At 39.3% G+C, this 12,450-nt stretch overlaps 1 protein-coding gene across 2 annotated transcripts; it reads right to left on the bottom strand.

Annotated features, from left to right (window-relative positions):
- Window positions 1-2,392: 2,392 nt before the first annotated feature.
- Window positions 2,393-9,955, bottom strand: LOC108922092 (uncharacterized). Of its 2 annotated transcripts, none has more exons than XM_018731990.2 (11): window positions 9,645-9,955; window positions 7,472-7,548; window positions 7,243-7,285; window positions 6,727-6,885; window positions 6,267-6,407; window positions 5,951-6,187; window positions 5,559-5,821; window positions 3,637-3,766; window positions 3,382-3,515; window positions 2,947-3,014; window positions 2,393-2,800 (listed from the first exon to the last, which is right to left on the bottom strand). In XM_018731990.2, exons 1-11 carry the CDS (start codon window positions 9,742-9,744, stop codon window positions 2,710-2,712), a joined length of 1,443 nt encoding a protein of 480 aa, XP_018587506.2. In that variant the 5' UTR covers window positions 9,745-9,955; the 3' UTR covers window positions 2,393-2,709. The 2 variants fall into 2 exon arrangements, with proteins under 2 accessions (XP_018587506.2, XP_029116008.1); XM_029260175.1 differs by having other exon boundaries at window positions 9,657-9,955.
- Window positions 9,956-12,450: the final 2,495 nt, after the last annotated feature.

Here is a 12,450-nt window from a genome sequence, read left to right as displayed (position 1 = left end):
CCATAGGGGCACAGACTGCTGAGCAGAGAACATTGCCTCTCATTGTTCAGACCCCCCATCCAACCCCACTAGGGGTGACTGCTGTGCACACTTTTCCTCTACTCCCCGTAACCACACAAGTTTTCTTTCCGACGAGGAGAGACACACACGTTCAGTCAACTGCGGCACCTGTAGTGAGGTCCAGCGCTGGTCATCTGCACTGCATCGGAGCGGTGGGCTTCTTAGATGACTGCAGGTATTATCATGGCGTCAATTGAATACGCATGGAAACAGAAAGAAAGGCATTTGCTTTGCATATGCAATGCATATCAAAAGATTTGCCTGTTTGCTTTTATAAGAAGTCAGCGGACAGTAGTTTTATTTGTAATTAGGTTCTTGTTTGGTCAAAGACCAGTTGTCGTAAAGGGAGATTTAAAGCAGAAGGTGTCCGCGTTTACTCTCATGTACGTCACTCTTTGGATAATTCTATTTTGGAGTGGACTGTAATCAGGGTGGGGGCACAATGGTGCAGCGGGTTTGACCAAGTCCTGCTCTCTGGTGGGTCTGGGGTTTGTGTCCCGCTTGGGGTGCCTTATGGTGGACTGGCGTCCCGTCCTGGGTGTGTCCTCTCGCACCGTGTTGCCTGGTTATGCTCCAGCTCACTGCGACCCTGCTCAGGACAAGTGGTTATAGACGTTGCGTGTGTGTGTGTATGTGTGTGTAATCAGGGTAACCTCCATTCCAATGGGAAAGGTATACTGGAAACCAGTAATAGCACTCGTCCCTCATTATGTTTTTTATAAAGCCCTATTTCGAAGCAAAACACACACTGTGATAGTTCCTGGTGTTGCAGTCTTTGAAATGCAACACTCTCCCTCTCTTTTTCTCATATATACAAACGGGTATAGAAAATATTGAAAATGACATACAAATATCACATAATTAGCATACATTTTTATATACGTACATGGAAATAAATGTTCAGTGACATTTTCATAAATGGTGAGTAACTTCATCCTGATGTTTGCGAAATCACTTGATTCAGATAGCGTTGACTTAACACCTCTGTTCGTTTCCAGCACCTTTCCTTTGTTTGGCATATGATCTCAGGATTTAGACATTGTTGCCCTTGCCATCTTGGCATGTTAATCTTTTTTAATCTGAGCATTTTACAAATGGCAAAGGGGTTACGTCCAAAACATGAAATCACAGAAGTTCTTCTTTATATGTTCAGTGTGTGCTTGTCTGTTTTTCAAAATATGTGTAAATTCTGCAGTTTGATCTGTACATTGAATCTGTTGTGTTGGCTGCTGCTGCTGCTGCTGCTGCAGTGAAAAAACCACCAAAACCTCCATGCAGCTGCTGGTAACGCTCCTCTTTCTTTTCCCTTCCCCTTCTTTCGCTTCTCCAAGTGGTTTGGTTGAGGAGGCAGAGCGCAAACGAGATTTTTCAGAGAAAGAGGGAACTGGTGGTTGAGTCAAAGAGGGGCCAAAAGAAAGAGAAACTGAGAAAGGAGGGAATCAGAAAAGTAAAAATCCAACGTACGCAGCACTTGAAAAATGTGCAGTTTACAAAGCAGTATTTATCATTTTAACTAGTAATTGAATCTCTGAACCTGTCAGGGTTACTTTGGTGTTAATTGTTCACTGAAATTGAATTATTCCTGCTAGTCTTATGTTCTTTACATGATTCTGCTCTGATTTTTGTTTCCTGTGTCTCCGCACAATAACTAATTTAATCTGTTGCTTCTACAAGAATTGATTGCGGGATTGTTTCTTTTCAAATCAAAAGGTGATTAATTATTGACAGTTATAGGCTATATAAAAACATCATAACAATATTGTTGTCTGCTAAAATGTAGCTGCGTAATATATGTAGAAAGGAGAAGAGTGTCCATAAATCAGGTATTTAAAGTGACTGAACTGCTTCTGAAGAGAAGCTAAGCTTGAGAATCTAAGAGTCACCAGTTTACGGGGCTAAACGGAACTGGGAAAGCTGGGAAAGCATTTTAATTTTTAAGGTATGCCACTGTTACAACGTTTGTCTTACTTTTCACTCCAAAAGGCACAGCTGTGAGTCACCATCTCTTCTATTTGCCCTAAGCACCTGTCTGCAGTCCTCTGCACCAGTTTGTGTGTGTGTACGATTGTGCGTGAGTCAGTGTGCGTAAGTGATAAGGAAAGGGCTATATAGATTAAATACATAATATTTCAAAACATATTAACAAATTCACAAATTTTTGTGAATACATGGAAAACATCCATTCCATTGAAGAAGCTTCCAAAACCCTTATTAAACAAATGGGTGACAGACGGGTGCCAGTTGTTCACACTTGTGTGTGTTCCTGATAGGCAAGTGTTTCTTTCTGGAAGGTATGAAAAAAAAACATTACCTTCACATTTTATCACGCCCATATTCAGAGTTTTATTTTTTGAAAGCTATTATAACAGTAAACACAGTTAACATAGATGCACTTTGTTGCCAAAACACAATACGGTAATTCCTAATACATTAGCATAAAAATTAGATGGAAATCGTGAAACCTTACCAAAATACAGAAATTCTCAAAAAAGTTTTGAAGCCATAGCTCATTTTGCCAGAAACAAACAAGTATAGTACTGTATATTACTTTAAGAAGTGCTAAAGTAAAATAATATTAACTGGAGGTGCTCATTCCCTGTCACATTCTGAGTTATGACCTCTTTTCCGAGGCTCCATCGCATCTCCATTTCAGGACTGTGCGATCCTCCTCTCCTCACTTCTGCGGCCTTTTTCCTGTGATGTCCTCTCCCTTCGATTTCCGTTTGGATGGTCCCCCGCACTTGAGTGACACACAACATATAGAGGTAGTTAGTTGAAAGTGGCCAGAGAATAGTAGTCACAAGGGCCATAAAGACAAAGCCTCATTTTGCAGTCTCATTTTGACTGATCTGAATCAGTGCCAGTGTCTCAGAGACAGAGTGTTACCGGTTGCACACGCAATAGTCTCTGGCTACCATGCGCTGCTCCAGAGACTTCATCTTCCTCATTCTCCTCTGAAATGAGAGGTAAACATGGTAGAGTGACACTCCTCTTCTTAACTGTTTATTCACTTTGTATGTGTGTGTGTGTGTGTATGTGTGTGTACAAGATGGTTCAAGTAAGTTTACTTTTATGCATGTTCTACAGAGCGCATGCATCTTGTCTTTTTTCACAACTCTGTTTTAGTTGTTTTTTGTCAGCCGTCATGGCCTCAGTCATTACTTTTTATATACATCTTTAAGTGACATTTAAATTCCAAACAGCATTAATATTTTTGTACAACCACTTATGTGTGTTGGTCATTAATATAAGACAGCTGTTCCATGATCTGCAATGTTTCAGGCATTTTGCGTGGCTGCGTCAGTAAGGGACCCCGCTCACCTTGATCCTCTTTTTTCGCTGATGCAGGAGAACGGCAACAATGATAAGACTGATCAAAATAGCGCAACCCACTCCAACTGCAATCCATAGCCACAAGTTCTGTTCTAGCACTGGCGTCGTGGTAGATTGGTTCTCTGACAGAGGTTCAGACAACAATAGGAGGTCACTTCACACAGCACCCAATCACTACACGCTGCTGAGAAGTACACTCTCGTCATACTGTCTGCCCATGTGCTGTTTGCCCATTAATATTACCATGAGGTGCAGGATGAACTACATTCCCCGCAATCTGCTTGTTGACCTCCAAGTTCACCTTGACTTCCAGGGATGAGGAATCGCTGAAGACCACTGAACAAGTGTAGTTACCACTTTGGTCCACTTTCACCTACACAATGAGACACACACAATCTGTACAGCAGCCTTTACAGCACTGAGGATTTCACAAGTCCTGTGTCCGCAACAGAAAAAGGGAACAAACTGAGACAACATGAGACACACCCAGGACGGGACACCAGTCCATCACAAGGCACCCCAAGCAGGGCTCAAAGCCCAGACCCACCAGAGAGCGGGACCTGGCCAAACCCACTGCGCCACCGCACCCCTACATACATTTCCATTTAATAAAAAATATACTAAGCAAATACCTGCATACACACTGGCCCCAGTAAGCTGACTACAGGCATCAGCTGATGTATGAACTTTCTTTTTGGAAAATTTTGGTACAACAGCTCTTCTTTCGACACTCGGTTTTTTATTTCCAGAACGAAAAGTCTATCTAATAATTTTTTTTTCAAAAATTTTAAAGTCCAGCAAATGATCTGGAAGTTCAGCAATGTACTGCAGTTGGTGTTAGTGTACCATCAGCTCTTTCCTGTTGATTACCTATCTCATTTTCACTTTGTGTTGACACATTTATGCAGTGGCAGTGCAAGAATGATTTCCAAGCCTTCTCCACCCACCACAAAACACAATCAACTGTTTTTTGTCTTCACTCTGTGAGTACAGTAACAGTTCATTACAACAGATTGTTTTGTTTATTTTAAATTGCTGTCTGCAATTTTTTTTTCACATAAATTTCATGACTGATTGTGTGTTGCTCTCCATCGGATATAAGGGAAACAAAAGATTCCCAAAACATACTGCCTAGAAACATACTCATTAATTATTTGATAAACATGAAGTGTATATGATACTGAAATCGTAGGATGATAGTTACATAGGTGTTTTTTGTGAAACTTTGTAAAATTGGTTTGGGGTTTTCAGATGAACCGGGAACTCACTTTATTTTTCCAAAGGTTAATTTAATCAGAAATAGCCATTAAGTGCATGAAATTTCTGTTTCTGCACCGTTTTTAGAAACACATTCATTTTGCAATGGGACTGCTATACTGTGAAACCGATACAGGTGCACATCAGGGATGTGCATTATTACCTAGTGCCTTTAATATATCTTCTAAAGCTATTATGAATGACAGTAATTTAGAAAACAAAGTAATTAAAATAAATGATAAATATATCAGTAATATGAAATATTTAGGTACCTTCTATCCATACCTACATTGGCTAAGAGTAAAAATGACAAATGCTACTAGCAAAAAATTTGGAACGGATGTGCAAATAATTTTTAAACACACATGCCAAAATGCAATGTAATTAATTATTGAAGATAGCAGATGTATACAGGGGATCAGGTCAAGAACAGCACAGGCAAAATCAAGGTTTAATAAGCTCAAAAACACTATGGTGTTGCAAAATAGCAATCTCATGAAGACCAGGAATACTAAAAGTTTATGTTTGGTCAGTCTCCTAGTATAGCTGTGAATCATAGTCAGTATGAAAGGATTATTAAAGAAGAATATCCCCTTGAAATGTGATCTAATAAAAGGATCCTTATGTATTCAGGATAAGCACTTTTTTTGCAGAAGTACTATGCTGGTGTTTCTACTGGTTGTTTACAATACCAGTTCTTATACTGGAGCTTAGTCATAAATGTACTTTTTCACTGATTACACCAACTGTGCCCAGATCCTTAAAACACAGTTAGCCATTCCCAGGTCATCTGAAGGTAAAAAAATAAAATTATTACCATGCTCCAGAAAAACACGTGGACCATAAACTTAGTGAGGAAAGAAAGATTGAGAAACAGGAGGAACAAATGAATTCAACCAAGAACTTACATTTTTCAGTACCACAGAAAAATTTGTGTCCAGCTTCTCCCTTGTGAGATCCACATTTTTGGGGATTTTGCCCCACAACATCTCATTGTTTTTTGGCACTTTATCCTTTGTAGATAGTAATATGTTGCCTTTATGGTCCTGCCATTTAATGCGATCCAGTTGAAATCTGTTGAAAGCAGGGTATGAGAGGCTGGAGGACAGAATGCATGGGAGAGTCACCGATACCCCTTCTTCGACAGACAGGCTAATATTCCCGTTGAGACCTGAGAGAAAGGAATGAACAAATGTAATGTCAGTACTCATCAAGTGAATGCAATTTCCCATTATACTAAAGTATCTGACCTCACAGCCACACAGGAGTTCACAAACACTGTGATTTTACCCTTACGCACCCAGTACGTTAATCTTAAGTTCTTGCTTATACTCCTTTCCATTGTCCTCAATCAGACATAACCATGTCCCTGAATCGTTGAGAGTCACATATGATAAGCTAGCAATGCCGTTCTCGGTGTCCACGTTAATTCCATTGGGCCTCTTCCAAATTCTTTTGGTTGGGCTTCTGCCTTCAACACCGCAGTTCAGCGTTGCTTTGGATGAGTGCAGGAGTGGACCAGCAGGACTGGTTGAGACTGAGCAAAAGAAACAGGTGAGCTGCAGGTAATATCATAAAACTGAATGTATGCTCATTATCAACAAAGAGCATCTCACCTGTTACCACATAAAGCTGGTGCTCTGTTTTGCCGCCAGAGGAGTGACATTCATATTTTCCAGTATCTAATCTCTGTAGATTTTTAATTTTTAGACTACTAGAAGGACCCGGTTGTGATCTTGAAGTCATTTCTGCAGAACCTAAGATTGCAAAATACAAAATAAGATCCATAGGAAATTCATTAAATGATTAATGGATTGTATACACTAAGGCAGTTTGGAAAAAAATAAAAAGAAAAAACATGAAGTGTGACTGCCCTGTACTGTACATTTCTAAATTCTTAAATTACTCAAGTTGATCAAGTAAAGATATTTTAATTTATCGGTGATGAACTATCATACAGAACCCTGGAGATTTACATTCTCCAAGTATGCGACTATATATTCCAGCAGCATTCTCTCTAATGATCTACTTATAGCTATGCCAGTCTGATCTTTGACTTTTTTGCATTCTTATCACCTTGACGAGGAGGTCCAGACTTCTGAAAAACAAATATGTCTTTGGAGTTATACATCCATTTAATCACTTTCTCTTTCTGCTTCATCATACATGCTATTGTGATGTCCTTTCCCTCTTGCATGTAGTACACATCACAAGTCACAGGGTGCAGAAGTAGCACTGTCAAAGAGAGGCAGAGAGTTTACTTCCGGCATTATTACAGCTCCATCTACATATTACACCATGAATGTCATGCAAAATTTTTAATCTGTTTTCCCAGAAAAGATCGTTTTTGTTGATCTGATAGAGAGGAGGGTCACACCTATAAGGTACAGATTCAGATAAAATAAGGGAGAAAGAGAGAAACAAAGGCATGTTAAAACGCTGAGGTTTATAAACCCCTCGACTGACTTACATCTGTGTTCATCATTTCTTTAACAGCAGCAAAAAATGTTTTGCACATAAACAATATCTTAGACTATGACTTTGTTTGCATTGTCAGTTCTTTCTGTTAATATACGTAATATAATGACTCACCAAAGAAACTCCACAGACAAATTGGTCTATAAGCCATTTCTTTCTATAAGTGAATAAGAAACAATCCAAGTAATCAGAAAAATACAAGTACATTGAAGAAACCGATAAATATATATGCCAATCATGTTATATATGCAGTTATTTCAAAATTTTAAAAATCTGTATACAAAAGGCCCCATTACAAAAAATTTTTGTATGAAGCCTGAGAAATCTTGAGGCTTTTTATTACCTCAACAGCTTCTGTTTCTTTCTCCCTGTCTCTTTCTGAGTCTTCACTGGATACAAGACTCTTTCTATCGAAAATTACTGTAATGCAAACACGCATGTCCATGAGCAAAAAAGTCAACAAAATAAATTCTTAAAATTGTTGTTTCATCAGTAATCATTTGCAATGAAGTAAGACAAAAAAGAACCCAGAAGAAACAACCACTTTTATGCTATTTTAATTATAAAAATCAATTACACATTATTTTTACTGAAACATACAGTACTGTTCATAGGTTTGATTAATAGTTTTCTTAATTTCGTAAGCACAAGTATGTCACTAGCAGTTTCTACCTGAAGTGGAAACCCTGACTGCCGTTTCAGTCCTGATTTTGACTTAAGATTAAAGCAACTCTTCACCCTAACCTTTTATTACAATATAGTAGTAACACATTATTATGCATCAGTGCGGTAAATCTGTAACGTGTACATTCAGTGTCATTAAATTATTGGAAAACCAAGTGAACCAAATACAACACGAGGCACTTTGCTGTTTTTATGTCTCCCAAACCATCTACATGAGGACTATTCATTTTTTTAATTGGCATCAGATTCACCCTGACAGACTGACATCATGGTCATCACGAAAGACCCACAATGGACAGTAATAAAAAGTTTAAACCCTGAAAAAAACTTAAAACTAGCAGTTAAAAGGGACACTCTTCCATGCTATTTCACGTGTCCGTAGTTTACGGTTAAGAAGTGATTTTACAAATCTCTTATGCTGCTCTTATGCTGAATAGGAAAGTTAGAATTAATATTTTGCATAAAATGAGATTTGATGAATTCTGTTTTCAGAGAGTTACAGAACAACTGTTCTGCAAGCAACTTGGATAGTTTTATGAAAACATTCATACATTTCTTATACATTCCAAAGGCTGAAGTTAAAATCAGTGAAGATCATTCATTTTTAAAAGATAAAAATAAGAACAATAACCATAATAATAATCATAAAAATAAGTGCAAGAAAAATTACCTTGAAAAAAGTGCCTGATGTAGAAATAATTTCTCTTTAATTATTTTTGATCTACGTTTTATTTTTCATTTTGCGACCTAGAACATAGTACAAGAGACTCACAATTTACTGACATATTACAAATAAATATGGGAATATGCTGAAACGAGTGTTGTTTTTCTGAACCTGGTGAGACGTCTTCCTGTCTCGCGCGCACTTCGTAAGCATCCGCGCGCCACGAGAACAAACTGGAAGCGCGAGCTTCTCGACAGTTTCCCTCAGAAAATGTTCACTTCAGACTGTGTACAGCTTTATAACTTGGGAAGCGAAAGCTGTACAGTAATCTTCCTCTTTTAATAACTGTCTCATCATTTACAACAGAAAACAAGTCGACATTGATTTAGCTACTTTAACAAAACAGTCAGACGATGTCTTCGTGGAAAAAGTACTGAAATATTCATGTGACTGACCTCTCCGCGCTGCTTCACATTAATTAAAAAAAACTGCGAATAAAACCTGTGGGAAAATGTTCATTCAGCCTAGTTTCAAATATATCTTAAAAAGCGTATGTTAACCAAGTCAGCTTCATGAATTTCAGTGAATTTCAAAAATAACGCAACCAGCAAGTGTTACCATGATGGAACAATTAAAATATTAAAATAAATTGTACGACGTCACATGGCCTAGTAGTTAATTTAAGAAGCCATTTTAGTTTTTTTATTACTCAACTGTTCTTATTTTAGATATCTGGAACTAATTATTTATTACGGTATTACAAATTATCTTGCTATTAAGCCATTAAACGCATAATAATGCTAGCAAAATTATTATTTTTAACTTTACCGAGTAATTTCAATAAAAACCTTTTTCACACACACAAAATTTCAATCAAATTGCTGATCCAGGAAAGAAAGCGACACAGATTGAGACTCTTGAATTTGAAAACTGAAAGGATAAACTATTATGCTGCTGTTTTTATTAACTAATGCGAGACAAGCTGAACTGTGTCCTAGTCAAACTTCCACCACATGTAAAAACGCGCTGTTCAAATGTTGCGCACCACAAAAAAAAAAAAAAGAAAGAACCCTTTTAATTTTTCTAGACTGTGTATGAAGGCCGACGTTCCACTTTAAGACATGAGCAAAGAGCATAACTTCAGAAGCTTTATTACAGCGCTACTTACAGTGGTACTTACAGCGGTACCTCGATGGTGCGGAGGCTGGACACCGGCAGCTCGAGGACACGACAGGACAGGACAGGGGAGGGAGTGGCCCAATCAGCATGAGCACCCGCCTGGAAGACAGAGATGTGTGTGTGTGTGTGTTTGTGTGTGTGTGTAACGCGGCGCAGATGCGCACAGCGCACAGAGAGGAAGCGTGTGAGAAACCACCACTCAGTACCAGTGCAAAGAAAACACCGGCAAACAAACTGAGACTCGAAATGTTGTAACGCGTGAAAAGACAAAAAAAACATGACAGGAAATAAGAGGTGCGCCTGCTGAGGATTCAGTAAATCGGTACAAATATGATGTGGTGTAGGTGTAGCTGCAACAAGAGGGAGAGGAGGATGTGTGTACCATGCAAGCGTAATGCCTCCCCCGTGGTGTGTTTAGTGGCACCGAGATCTAGTAGTGATAATTTATTATAGTAATAATTCTATGATCCCTCAGTAAGTACTTATTTATTTCCTCACCGGGCCTGTAGACTAAAACTGAATGTACTGATGAACGCAGTGACAGTGGGGCTGCTGAACACAGTTTACCACACACACACAGAACTGTGTGTGCAGGTTACGATCGGTGGGGGGTACAGGAACGCCCCCCCTGCACTGCGCCCTGTGACCTGTAATGACAGCCCACCACCGTAGAGGGCGCAAGTCGGAGAGTGTGTCGAGAATGCTGTGACTCGCGGTCTTAGTCTAACTTCTCACTAGGTGATGACAGTGGTGTTGGCGCGAAAGGTTTACACTACGGTCAGGAGAGGTGGGACAGCAGGAAGTCTCGCGCTAAACCAGGGGACTATCGCCTCGCGACGAATGAAGCGACGGCGCGCGAACGTCCCCTGACACGTAGAAGGCCGAGGAGAAGCGCGTGGGGAGAAGTCTGCTGGACGGCGCGCGCGCACAGCGACACCTCGCGCTGCCGGCTAGAGCTCGTTCAAACCTTGAGGTCACGTTCATTCGCAATTTAGACTCATAAAATTTAAACATTACTGTACTTTTTTCATCTGACGCCCTTGGCATAAGCGTCTTGCATTGTTTGATAAATAAGTGAAAAAGTGTTCACCCATAACAGACCACTACTCTTGTTTGACTGCACTTTTTACAAAGAAAGTGGGTGTAATCATTCCCCGCCTTTTAAGTTTTTGTTGTTCACACTACAATGAGCACACAATGACTACCAGCTCTGTTGACTATGGTGCAGTATGAAGAATGGGGAATTCTTATTAGGATACTTACAAAATTATGTTTACATGTGAATATATGGTATTATGGTATACAGCAGAAGTGAGTCCTACACCCCTGTGCAATATCAAATGTCAAATGATTCAAAATTGTATCACCTACAGTAATTGCATCACTTCTAAGTTGAACAGTAGGGCAGCTGCTCTTATGTAAAAGTAAAAACTAAAAGTTTAGATGTACTATATTAAAAATACAGGCCCCACACTATGAACTCGATGCAACAAAAGTCGGTACATGTTTCATTACTGATATTAAACTCTTTCATTTCTGATGACAGACTCAATCCTCCTCAGCGTGGAGGATACCAGTGTTGCACGAGTTTCTGGAGAGATGTTCTGCCATTCTTCAGAGACAATTTTTTTTTTCAGTTTCTCTTTGCTGGAGGGGTTGTCTTCTACTTTTCTCTTTAAAATGCCCAAAGGTGTTCTATTAGATTCAAGTCAGGCAACATACTTGGCCAGGTCATAGTTTTCACTTTTTTCTTCATTAGAAACTCTTGAATGATTTTGGCAGTGTGCTTTAGATTGCTATCATGCTGGAATATTCCTCTTCTGCCAAGCTTTTGGAGACTGGGAGTAATCTTGTCAGCCAGTATTTTGGTCTACAGGCATTCATGGTGCCATATATAAATGTCATTTCCCCAACACCTTTTGCGCTCATGCAGCCCCATATCATCACACTCCCACCTCCGTGTTCCACCACCAACCACTTTAGGTATTTTAATTCTTATTTACTTTCTTTAGTACTTATACTACTATTTATACTCTTGTGTTTGTATACTCTGTAAATATGTTATTTATGTAATTCTGTGACAGCTGTTTGTCTGTAAATACTGGAGGCACCTAGAACCACAGCAAATTTCTTATGTGTGTCAGCACACTTGGTCAGTAAAACTCATTCTCGTTCCGTGTTTCACTGTCGGGACTATGCATTCACTGTGAGTACTGGCCAGGTTCACGCCAAACATGCATCTGAGCCAAACAAATGTATCTTGGTTTCATTTGACCAAAGAATATGCTCCCAGTATTCATCAGGCTTCTTCTCACGTTCTTTAGCAAAGTTTAATCTTGCAGTTGCCGAAGAGCAAAAGCAAGGGTTTTTTTTTTTCTTGGACACCATCCATAGAGGTTGACGTTCTGCGATGTCCTTTTGCACTGTCTGAGCTGTCACCGAAACTCCGATTTCCATTGATAACATCTGTGCCAAGTCTGAAGCACTTGCCCGTCTGTTTTTCAGAGCTAGATTGTGCAAGTAGCACATTGTCTGTGGCAACTGTGTTGGAACGGATTTTTAGTTGGTCACCAATCTTCCTGTATCCTTTTCCATCTTTGTGAAGTCTCACAATCACATTTTTAATTCCTCTGGCAATTCTTTTCCATGTGGAGCCATGATGCAGACATGCAGACAGACATAGCCCGTAGGTCCAACATTGAGAAATCTCAGTAATGAAAGGTGTACTGACTTTTGTTACAGTGAGTCCCTACTGTGGGGTGTGTATTTTTAATATAGCAAATCTAGACAATTTT

Source organism: Scleropages formosus, chromosome 18, assembly GCF_900964775.1.
Source record: "Scleropages formosus chromosome 18, fSclFor1.1, whole genome shotgun sequence".
Taxonomy (NCBI): domain Eukaryota; kingdom Metazoa; phylum Chordata; class Actinopteri; order Osteoglossiformes; family Osteoglossidae; genus Scleropages; species Scleropages formosus.
This window is presented reverse-complemented; position numbering and strand designations above follow the sequence as displayed.

Coding starts and splice junctions, on each gene's coding strand:
- LOC108922092 (XM_018731990.2), bottom strand. CDS start 9,744: ATGCTGATTGGGCCACTCCCTCCCCTGTCCTGTCCTGTCGTGTCCTCG. Junction 7,286..7,471: donor AAGAAACAGAAGCTGTTGAG/GTAATAAAAAGC, acceptor ATTCACTTATAG/AAAGAAATGGCTTATAGACC. Junction 3,015..3,381: donor AGCGAAAAAAGAGGATCAAG/GTGAGCGGGGTC, acceptor CTCTCATTTCAG/AGGAGAATGAGGAAGATGAA.